This window comes from Biomphalaria glabrata, chromosome 12 (assembly GCF_947242115.1).
Source record: "Biomphalaria glabrata chromosome 12, xgBioGlab47.1, whole genome shotgun sequence".
NCBI lineage: Eukaryota > Metazoa > Mollusca > Gastropoda > Planorbidae > Biomphalaria > Biomphalaria glabrata.
This window is the reverse complement of record NC_074722.1, coordinates 2,787,883-2,800,407: the sequence shown is the minus strand read 5'-3', so window position 1 is coordinate 2,800,407 and position 12,525 is coordinate 2,787,883. Positions and strand designations below refer to the sequence as shown.

The 12,525-nt window shown below is 31.9% G+C and overlaps 1 protein-coding gene across 1 annotated transcript; it reads left to right on the top strand.

Moving 5' to 3' along the window:
• The first annotated feature begins 121 nt into the window (after positions 1–121).
• On the top strand, positions 122–12,070 carry LOC106062387 (mevalonate kinase-like). The gene is made up of 10 exons (XM_056005583.1): positions 122–260; positions 6,646–6,787; positions 7,420–7,564; positions 8,458–8,563; positions 9,326–9,476; positions 9,578–9,623; positions 9,728–9,818; positions 10,008–10,124; positions 10,243–10,396; positions 11,875–12,070. Exons 1-10 carry the CDS (start codon positions 174–176, stop codon positions 11,982–11,984), a joined length of 1,149 nt encoding a protein of 382 aa, XP_055861558.1. The 5' UTR covers positions 122–173; the 3' UTR covers positions 11,985–12,070.
• Positions 12,071–12,525: the final 455 nt, after the last annotated feature.

The window sequence follows — 12,525 nt, the reverse complement described above, 5'->3', positions numbered from 1 at the left end:
TAGGAACCATAACTCTGAAAAAAAAAGTCCATCGGCATGGCGTGATCTCGTTTCTTTACTTCGATTCGTCGTTTTGGTCTCACGCAGGCCTCTAATGACCCACGAATAATAGACGTCTAGATCTAGCCCCAGGCCCACCCTAGGCAAGACGGACTAGAAAAAAAAAATCAACCATGACCTCTTCAGTTGTCACAGAGATTCATGTTTCAGCGCCGGGAAAACTTATCTTGCACGGAGAACATGCTGTTGTTTACGGAAAGGTTGTCAAGCCATGAATGAATGTTTATGTTATATTATATTCATGAGATAATAATTTATGGAATTAAATGAATAACAAAATGGCCTGGGTTAATCTAGAATCTAGATTTAGAGGTCTATAAATAATATATGAAATATATCTAGAATCTGGATCTATAGTCTTTAGTATACTGTATAGTTATAGTACTATAGATTCTAGCTCTAGACTAGAAAGGTTGGGTAACCAGAATGAATGTTGTATGAGAATAATTTATGGAAAGGGTTTTATTAATGGAACTTTCTATCTAGATCTAGACTACTTTTTGTCTCTAGAGTCTACTAAGTTTAGACATCTAAATCTTAAGTAGAGACTTATCTCAGATAAATAAATCTAGAATTCAAGATCTTCTTAGACTCCGAAGATCTAGACATTCTATAATATTCTAGAGTGACTAGAGATGTCACTTGTGTCAGGCGGGGGAGGTATGGCGAGAATGAATGTTACTTTGATATTTGTATGATTGTTGTGACGAACTGGCCGAAGGATTTTATATTAACAAGTTGATACATTCAGATGAAATGACGATCACACTTGCCGGGGATTATATGATTAAACTTGACAATTCAATGAAATGAAGAAAGAAACATCTCTCTGTATTTTCTTCAAACTTCTTTAATAACTTCTTCAACTTTCACATCAAATTAACTTCTTAATTCAATAACAACTTGACACTTCATAAATAAAACTTAAAGATACATAAAACTTCACTTAGTATAACTTCAACTTCAACTACTAAAACTTTACTTAATGGACCCGCTAATATCACAAAACTTATTACTAATCAAGAACTGGGCGAGGACCATCGCTCTACAAGAACTACTACTATGCGAGGACCATCGCTCTACAAGAACTACTACTATGCGAGGACCCCGTCTAACTGACTTTCCCCTTATTTATACTTTCTTTGATCGTACGTTCCAGAATCATGGAACCTTCTCAGATAATTATTTTAGTAACTTTGACCTTCTAGAAGCTGACGTGTGCTATTTTTTCCCTTAACCTCTTTCTTTGATTGGATATCTAAAATTAACTTGTTTACGCTGGACACTTGCACTGGTTTGAACTTGCTTCTAGAAACTGGTCGAAATAGGTCACAGACTCGACTCGTGACATTACCCCCTTGCCTTTTTAGCATTTTGTATGCAATATAAAATGCGTAAAATAACATTATTTCTATTATAATATATGCACACAAAAATCTAACAAAAATTGTTCCTATAAAGTACAGAACTGATAATTCAAATAATTGTTGCATTACATTTACATTATTCAAAATTCTAAATTTTGTACATATTCAGCCTATATAATTAATATTATATAAAATACAACTTAGTTCCATACATCACTTGTCACTACATGATATTTGAGCATGAACTTTCTAACTTTTGTAACTCAAGAAAATATCAAAATTATACAACTTCACAATACTGAAAAATACATGTCATCTCATCATATTACTTGCTAATACAGAATATCTGAATATTAACTTACCTAATAATATATGAAATCTAAACATGTACAATGTCAAATTACTCATTTCTAAAACTCTTATAACAACAGTATTAATGTAAATATACTAAGTAATAAACAATTGCATGACATAAGTATTAAAATAAATCTTGACCCAGCTGTACAGTCTTAATAAATGTGCAACTTTCTTCTTTCCAGGTACTTGAAACAATTCTAGTCTGTTTGTACATTTTTTCTGTCCGGGCACTTGAAACAATTCTAGTCTATCCGTACATTTCTTCTTTCTTGGTTCTTTATAGTTCAAAATACGTTTAACAATATTGTCATGTGTTTTCAGAGAGTTTTGTTCAACTCTGCTGTTGAAAAATGTCACTTTTGGTTTCAATACAAACTTGCTTAGTTTAGCTACAAATGTACTTTGTTTCAATTGATACACAATGTCTCTCAGTTCATGAATACGTTTTATTCTAACTTTAGTTTTAAGCAACATACAGCTATTGTCCTTACAATATTCTTTGCTTTTCATATGTTCAAACAAGAACTGTCCAAAATCGACACTAAATCTTTCTTTTAGTGATAGTTTACGTTGTAAAACGTTTGAAGTAGAAAACATTGAGTTCGAATGTTCATGTATGCATTGCACTAATAAATCAGTTAGGTCTTTCTGCAGTAAATCTCTATTGTGCAAAGTTAGAGAATGAACATTTGAGTTGGCAAGTGTGTCAGTTTTTAAGTTAATCACATTGTCTATAAATGTTGATATGTCAGGAACATCATGAAATATCTCAGTATATTCTTCACTTGTATTCAACAGGTCTGTCTTACTTTTCAGCTTAAAATGATCTATGTCAATGTCTTTGATAGATTCAATTTGTTTTGATGTCGTTGGTAATAGTTCATTTATATTGTCTTCATTTTCCTCTTGAATTGTCTCTAAGCATGTAACATTATCTTCTAGTTCTTTTGATATCATTATCTGTATCCTCATTGTATTTTTCAAGCATATGAACATGAAACACTTTGACATATTTGTTTACGTTGATTTCATAAGCTACGTTTGAAATCTTTTTGATGATAGTAAATGGACCTTGCCATGTATAAATCAGTTTATTTCTCGTGTCAGGTAACCATAACTTCACTTTGTCTCCTTGTTTAAAATTTCTAAACTTTCTGTATTCATTTAATGCTCTTTCATTTTCAATGTTGACTTTAGCTTCTTTAGTTTTTTCACATGGCTCTAAGACTGTAATATTTGTATCAACTTTCATATTCTGCTCATGAACTTGGTTTCTCTTAGAATTGTTCATTTGACAAACTTGACATTGACTTACATGTTTCTTAACATCTTTTGTAATGCTCGGCCAATAAAATTTGTCAAGAATTCTTTTCTTTGTCCTCGTCACACTCGCTAGTTTGGTATGTAGAAAATTGTGATTCTTTTCAATGATGTCTTGAGTATATTTCAGTGGTAAAATGATTTGTTCAACAAACTCATAGGTATCATAATTAACACTTTTCTTCACAAGTATTCCTTCTTTGAAATAAGGTACATTAAGTCCTGGCTGCTTTACAATTGTTTGTGCCTTCTTGTACATTCTAGTCAAAGTTGTATCTCTCTTCTGGTCAGCTTTAAATTCTTTATTATTAAATAGTTGAAGTTCAGTAGTATTCTTGTTGTACTCATAAACAATGTAAGGTCCTTCAGTAATGTTTGTTTCTTTTTCTTCTGTTTCATTTTCTGTTTCTTTTATTTCTTTAAGTTTCCTTTCTTCTTCTTCTTTTCGTGCTTTAAGTTTTCTCTCTTCTTCTTCATGTATTTCTTTAAGTTTCCTTTCTTCTTCTTCTTTTCTTTCTTTAAGTTTTCTTTCTTCTTCTTCTTGTATTTCTTTAAGTTTCCTTTCTTCTTCTTCTTTTGCTTTAAGTTTTCTTTCTTCTTCTTCTTTTGTTTTAAGTTTTCTTTCTTCTTCTTCTATTTCTTCTTTGCGTTTCTTCTCTTCTGCCTCTATGTCTACTTGTCTTCTTTTGTCGTCTCTAAGCATTTTTCTTTCTTCTGCCTCTTTTTCTTCTTGTCTTCTTTTTTCTTCTCTAATCCTTTTTCTTTCTTCTGCCTCTTTATCTTCTTTACGTCTTCTTTCTTCTGCCTCTTTGTCTTCTTGTCTTCTTTTTTCTTCTCTAATTCTTTTTCTTTCTTCTGCTTCTTTGTCTTCTTTACGTCTTCTTTCTTCTACCTCTTTGTCTTCTTTACGTCTTTTTTCTTCTACCTCTTTGTCTTCTTTACGTCTTCTTTCTTCTGCCTCTCTTTCTTCTTTACGTTTTCGTATATCGTAATTTACTTTTTGAGTGCACCATTCCTCCATTCTTTCTTGTGGCATGTAACCGTAAGCGGCTACTTTGATGTATGCTTTCCACAGGTACGAGACTAATGCCATTGTAATAGCTTAATAACTGTAGTATTTATAAGTACTGCCTACACTAGCGATGACCGACACCTGTCCACAGGTGAGAGGTTAACTATGGCTGACCTAGTTAAATATCGATCGGTGTCTCCTCTTGAGGAATGCAAGTGGTCAGTATTTGTAAACAAACTAGTGTACAACTAGCTTTAGTAACGTTGCCTTCACAGCTTAGTAGATATAGCTTTCACAGCTTGGTAAATATAGCTTTCACAGCTTAGTAAATGTAGCTTTCACAGCTTAGTAGATATAGCTTTAACAGCTTAATAAATGTAGCTTTCACAGCTTGGTAAATGTAGCTTTCACAGCTTAGTAAATATAGCTTTCACAGCTTAGTAAATGTAGCTTTCACAGCTTAGTAAATGTAGCTTTCACAGCTTAGTAAATGTAGCTTTCACAGCTTAGTAAATATAGCTTTCACAGCTATGTAAATATAAAATGTAAGGTACTGACCTTAAAACAGAAGATTTTTCCCGCAGGACGTTCTCTCTGTCAACTATTATGTTACCTGTTGACTGGAAGTTTCAATCATAGAATACTTTGACATGAAATGGCAGTAAAATACTTTTCGTTGCAATGAATGTACGTCTAGTTGAAGTTTTCTGAAAGAGGCTTTTTAGTAATGGTTTATATGAGGCTTTGTCGTTACGAGAGGCTATGATTTATTCGTTAGAGGCTTTTCCTTTTAAATTCGTGGAACTTGCTAGAATGTGCCGACTTTATTCTTTGAAAATGCAGTATGTGATGCTTGTCTTCGTCGGTGCCTTTATTTATAGATGCCTTTTTTCGTCAGGAGGTGCCAATATATGTGACGCCTTTACTCTTCGATGACTTTCTTTGTTAGAGGTTCCAATATATATGACGTATTTATTCTTCGATGTCGCCTTTATTGTTTGATGCATGTATTCATTGATGCCTTGCCTTATTTATCGGAGGTGCCATAATATGTGACGAACTGGCCGAAGGATTATATTAACAAGTTGATACATTCAGATGAAATGACGATCACACTTGCCGGGGATTATATGATTAAACTTGACAATTCAATGAAATGAAGAAAGAAACATCTCTCTGTATTTTCTTCAAACTTCTTTAATAACTTCTTCAACTTTCACATCAAATTAACTTCTTAATTCAATAACAACTTGACACTTCATAAATAAAACTTAAAGATACATAAAACTTCACTTAGTATAACTTCAACTTCAACTACTAAAACTTTACTTAATGGACCCGCTAATATCACAAAACTTATTACTAATCAAGAACTGGGCGAGGACCATCGCTCTACAAGAACTACTACTATGCGAGGACCATCGCTCTACAAGAACTACTACTATGCGAGGACCCCGTCTAACTGACTTTCCCCTTATTTATACTTTCTTTGATCGTACGTTCCAGAATCATGGAACCTTCTCAGATAATTATTTTAGTAACTTTGACCTTCTAGAAGCTGACGTGTGCTATTTTTTCCCTTAACCTCTTTCTTTGATTGGATATCTAAAATTAACTTGTTTACGCTGGACACTTGCACTGGTTTGAACTTGCTTCTAGAAACTGGTCGAAATAGGTCACAGACTCGACTCGTGACAATTGTTATATCGGATTATATCCCCTTGTAACTTGTTATGAATGCAAAGTGTTGCACGTGTTATGAACTGAATGATTTAGTCTTCATTGAATGTGCAAGAGAGTGTGTTAAGTTAGTAAGGTCTTGCTACCGGTCCAGGAAGGTTGGATGTTTACTTCCTGGACTGGTGTTTGTTTATTAATATTTATTGTGCATTATTTGAGCTATATTAGATATTAAAATATCAGTGTTATATTCTATGAGATCTGGAGTTGGAGTTGATGTGTATTGAATTATAAATGTTTAAGAATTGAGTAATATTTGATTGTATAAGTGAAACCCCTAGTGAGCCACAGGAACCAAGTCAAGAAACACAACAACCCAAGCCAAAGCATATAATTTGAACCCTGACAATCTACGACCCTACGTCTAGAATCTATTCTAGATCTAGATATAAATATATTTAACCTATGGTAGATTCAGTTTACTTGTATCTAAAATCACTGTAGTTTGTCAGACACATATATATATATACAATCAGTATACATTATAAAATAGTATTGAGGAGAGGTTTCCATACTGCTAAGTGCTAGTTTTTATCATGTTTTTCTTTTAGAAATTATTTCCAGTTGTAGGAAATAAAAGAGTATAGAGGCTAAACATGGCCTAAATTGTGCCGATGTGTCAAAACCCCAAAATATCAATAACTAACTTTGTAAAAAAAAAATCAAGCATGCTAGAAACAAAAATAAAAATTTTTTAGGTGCAACATTACTCGAAACATTGAAATGTTTGATCAAAATTTTCAGCCTGTATATTTAAAAGGTTTAATCATTCACCTTTTTGTCCTCCAGGCAGCGATAGCCGCAGCATTGAATTTAAGGTCACATCTTCAACTGAAGCAGACGACAGATGGAAACCTTCAGCTTGAGCTACCCGATGTTGGCATCAGTGTACAGTTTGCTCTTGCATCACTGGAAAGCATCTCATTTTCAGGTGCACTATTTGTCTTCATTCAAATAATTCACCCTTTTTATTTATAATTTTTAATGAACATTATGAAATAATTTATTTTGCTTTTAAAAGATTTGTGATTTGCCAACTAAAAAGTGCAGTGATATTTGATTCACAAATGAAATCAACAAAGAGTATTTGGTTATGTCCCCTGTTTTTTTTTTTTTTTTTATGTTATTGAAAAGTGTGTAAAAGGAAAGAGAGAATGAAGTATTATCTATTTTAAACACTTTGTTGTTCACCCTGAAAGCTGAGTTTACTTCTATGTTGGACTAAATGGAAGAGGCAAAAATGTCACACTCCAGTGTTTAAACTAGAAGAGAAAGATCAGGCTGGTCACAAGTGTGTGTGTATGAGTGTCACACTTGTGACTAGCCTGATCTTTCTCTTCTAGTTTACACACTGGAGTGTGACACATAGTATTGAATTATAAAAAGGTCAAGGATTTGGAGTATTTTGTTTTAAAATGGACTAAGCATTGTTTTTTTTTTTTTTTTTTTTTTCGTTTTTGCAAAAAGTATTCAAATTATTTAATGACATTATACATTAGTTCAAAATAACTGACAACTGTGTTCTCTAAGAATGAATTATGTATTTTCTATTCATCATTTTAGGATCTTTGGAGGACCAGAGTCATTCTGATGAAGACATTCTAGTGATTAAAAACTTTGCTGGTATAGATGTGAACAGTTGTGAACCCAAACATCTGGCCATTGTTTCCTTTCTCTATGTTTTCTGTTCTATTTTTAAAAACAAAAGGTAAGCTAGAGTTCATATTGCTTGAATACTTTTATAAAAAAATATTTAATTCAAGTGATTAAAATATGGAAACCAGCTGGGTTCTAGATGAACCCAGTTGGGTATTAGATGAAACCAGCTGGGTATCAGATGAAATTAGATGATTACTAGATGAAAGTAGTTGGGTATTAGATGAAACCAGTTGGGTATCAGATGAAATTAGATGATTACTAGATGAAAGTAGTTGGGTATTAGATGAAACCAACTGGGTGTTAGATAAGACCAGCTGGGCATCAGATGAAATTAGATGGGTACTAGATGAAACCAGTTGGGTATTAGATGAAACCAGATGGGTACTAGATGAAACAATTATACATTAGCAATTATACATAAAACACTGAACCATAATCTTCAAATACAAAAACAAAATTTAATAAAATACTCTGAAAGACACAAAGATAAAGGCACATTCCTCGTCCCATATGCTAGGACAAATTTGTACAAATGCTCCTTCTTCCCTAGTGCTATTAGAGCATGGAATGGATTGCCTGAGCTAGCCAGGAAAACCAGTGACTTGGCAGAGTTTAAGTCATTGGTTAATATGCATGACTGTGAATATTTAGAAGGATGGGATACATTTCATTTTAAATGGTAATTGTAGTAGAACACATCATCAATTATTTTTTCTATTTTTCTTTTTATTTTTAATTACTAGTATACATCAATTTTTATGTTGTTGTTTTTTTTCTTTAAAAAGAAGTAACACACTCCATTTCATTTGCCTTTTTTTTTTTAAATACTGTTTTATTTTTATGTTGCTTAAGTTTGTAAATATTATCTTCTAAACTTTGTACATCATGTGTATTTATGTGGAGAAATTATTTTATAAATAAAAATATGATTTATTATCCAAGCCAGTGGCCATCTCTGAGAGTTCATTTCAAATCTGACTTGCCAGTTGGTGCTGGGTTGGGATCTTCTGCTGCTTTCTCTGTATCTTTATCTGCTGCTTTACTACAAGTAAGTACAAATATTGAAGTGCATTAGTTTTTATTTATTTTAAACACAAGCAGCACACATATTTCCCAGAAAATTTAAATAGGACATTTTTTTCTTTATTAGCCAAATGATAATTTTTTATTTTATTTATTCTTTTTTTTTTAAACTTTCTTTTATACAGCCATCTTGTAAAATGTTTGTAAAATGTTTTACATGTTTCGGATGTTCTTTCAGAGTTGAAGATAATGTTTATAGCATGCTCAGTGTTTTATGATTCAGTCTCTTTTGTGGACATGTAGTGAAGTGGGGTATCTGGGAAGTTTCAATACTGCCTTTAAGCCTCATGAAACACATTAAAAGAGATAATCTGATATAAAAACTGTCAAGTAAACCTGTCTGACAAGAAACATTGAAATTAAAGTAAGCTATCAACACCGTTAATTAATGGTTAGGGTTGATGGTGGGTGCATCCTTTGTCCGTTGAGATATTGTCTTTGTAATCAGTGTCTTGTATCTCCTTTGCGATGGTAAAATCACAAAATCCTAACCCAGAGTTGTTTTTTTTTTATATTTCTAAAATCAATGTTTTAAATGTAATATATGTCAAGATGACATGAATGAAAGTTCATTGTACCGGTATTTTAAATGACCCATGATTCAATCTTAAATATGTATATATTTTTTTTTGTGAGAGGAAGTGTAAAAAAAAATTTTTTAAATTAGTGAACATTTCAGTTTGCACACCATTTTGCAAATGTCAATTAAAGTTTCTAATTATTTCAGTTGGCAGGCCATATTGACAGTCTTAAGTTAGCGGATGGAATTACTTCGTGGAGCAATGAGGATAAAATTGTCATTAACAAATGGGGATTCATTTGTGAGAAAATCATCCATGGAAGACCTTCAGGCATAGATAATTCTATTAGTACCTATGGTACGTTTCTAGGGTCCTGTCTTAACATTTATTTTATACTTTGGATGTGTCTGCATATCTCTTAGAATTGACAAACATTTTCTGTATTATGTTTTTGTCAGGAGGAGCGCTAAAGATGCAGAATGGGCAAATCACTCATCTGGAAAAGTAAGCTTTACAATGTTAATGTTGTTACTTAACAAAAAAATACAGGGGAGTTAATTTTAAATTATAAAACCGTCAACAATCCAGTTTCATATTTTCCAATACAGGATGCCACAGTTATCTGTGATGCTGGTGAACACTAAAGTGCCTAGAAGTACCATGGTATTGGTCGCTGGTGTGCGGCAGAAGTATAATTTGGTAATTTACATATTTTTCGTTTCAATCATAGCTTATAATATTGTTTTGTAATGGATAAATGATTTTGAAGTAGATGTTACATGTACTGACTGTCATCTATAGATTTATTATTATTTTTATGCTGTCTTTAGTTACTATTGCTACTTTAAGCTAAATGAATACTTATATATGTATATATTCATACAACAGTATCAAGATGTCATGGAGCCAATACTGAATTCGGTTGAGGCCATCACAAAGCGAGCAGAAAATATTTACCAAGAGTGTTCAACAAACATTACAGATGATGGCTTCAAAGCTTTAGGGGTAAATGTTCTGTCTTTCTATGTCTCAACAGTAGACCTAAATATGTACCTGATTTAGGAATTACATACATTATTTTCCTGTATATTATTTTGAATTCTTGTATTTCATCTAACTTTAGGACCTTGTAGATTTGAACCATAACCTCCTGAACGCCATGGGTGTAGGTCACGCATCTTTAGATCAGGTTGTCGCAGTGACCAAAAAATATGGCCTCCATTCCAAGTTAACAGGGGCTGGAGGTGGCGGATGTGCATATGTTCTCATTCCTTCAGGTAATTCTTATTTTAAATCCTGGACTTAATATATTATATCGTATTGGTTCTCATTATAGTGAAACATCAATAAGACAAATCTGATATTTAAATTGATCTTTAGATTAACTAATCCAGTCCATGTTATATTTTTATTTTTTTCTTCTCAATGGAAATTTCATAAAAAAAAAGTACTAATAGATAAGTACATAAAAGTCTAATTCATCAAGTGTTGGTTGTTAGTGTGTATGTATTTTGTTTGTGAATGTTGTTTGAATTAGCATCTATGTTATTGTACAGTAGTTACGCTGAGATGCTCAATTGTAGTCATACTGAATTTTCATTTGATTGGACCAAAAACAAATTTCTTATCTTAATTAAGTGGCTGATTGGTGTTGATGCTTGGTTGTTGGCTTGTAGCGCCAAACAGCTAGTGCAACAAAACCAATGTAAAATGTATTGAATTCCCAAAGTAGAACTTGAAGTAAACATAAACAAGCTTCTTTTAAAACAAAACGGAATGTAAATTTTATTTATTAATGTACACAACAGATTCAACTAGAAATTGGATGTATGTAGAAACACAAATGAAATGGTAATTTATATAATATACAACTCACTAAAAATACACAGATCTTTTCTGGCGTCTCTTGCTAGTTTCCTTTTCACACCAGTATTTATTAACTTGAATAACGACAGACCACCTCTTGGTTTCATCACAACCGAAACATCCTCCTTACTTTCGGTCATGTTTCATCATAAACATGCACAGACACTTTGTAACAAATAGGGTCAATAAAAATCATGAGAATGCAAAGTAGTCTTGTCTGGAAATGTAAATACACTATTAAATATATGTTTTGACTACTAAGTTGATTAAGAAAGGTGACCTTCCTTTTGCTAAAAAAATCAGCATGATAATTATCTATTCTAATACGGTATCATGGTTACTATTGGAAATTATATTTAGGTGTTATCTTTTATTTAATGTCATTTGTGCATACATTTAGCTACAGGGGCCACGTTGGATTTAATCAAACAAAATCCTATTATTGTGTTATTTACAGAAAATTGTAACTGAAAAAAATTGCTTCTGATGTTATATTTGTATCATTTAGTCTCTTTATAATGTTTTTTATAAATGTCATTTTTTTTTAAATTTTTATAGATAATTTGTTATAATTGAAATGAATCTTGGTATGTTACTTTCAACGCTTAAAAATTTCTTTGGATTTAAATTGAAATTCTTGTATTTATTTTTTATAAAGTTGATAAACAAGTGTGTTTCTGAAGTAGTGAAAGTTTATTTTTAAGCCTTATTTGAAATAAACATTTCAGGAATTCATCTTGTCATAACAAACTCTTTAACATATGTTTAAAACATCAATATTTCAATGAATGTTTGTGTTAATTATTGAAGTGTTTTTTTTTTAATAACATTAAATAAACTACCATCAGTGTATTATTATATGTTTTACACTAGAATATCTCTGTTGCAGACACATCTGAAGAGCTGTTAAGTTCCTTGAAAGAAGAACTGAATGCCTTGGGTTTTGATGTTTGGTCCAAGACTACAGTTGGTGGACTTGGAGTCCTAAGAGATTTATAATGTGGAATCTTAAAAATAAATGTATATATGATTACTGTATATTTGTGTAATATAGCTGAGATTAATAAACATAATTATGATTAATATTTTAAATTGTTACTTTAACATAATACATTAAAAAATTAATTTATCATCAATAAATAGCTCAAATGTATGACCCAAGAATATTTTGAACTGAAGAAACATTTCAAACATTTAATATCTTCCTTTGCTGCATCTCATGTGGATACAATCTTCTTCCCTTGAACTTGCAGTATCTCATGTGGTCAAAATATACTTCCTTAGCAATATTATGTAGATGTAGATCATCTTGCCCTAGCAATATTTCAAGTGGAAACAGTATTCTCACTTTGTTGTTTCCCTTGCGAAGACAGACTTTAATCCTTTCGCAGAATGCTATTTTGGCTTAAATAACAGCAAAAATAAAAATAAAATTGGAAGTAAAATTGTTACAAAAAGTGATTAGGAAAACATGATAAGGAGTTTTCCAGCCATCTCCTGTCTCATTCCAGCCATCACCTGTCTCATTCCATCAATCACC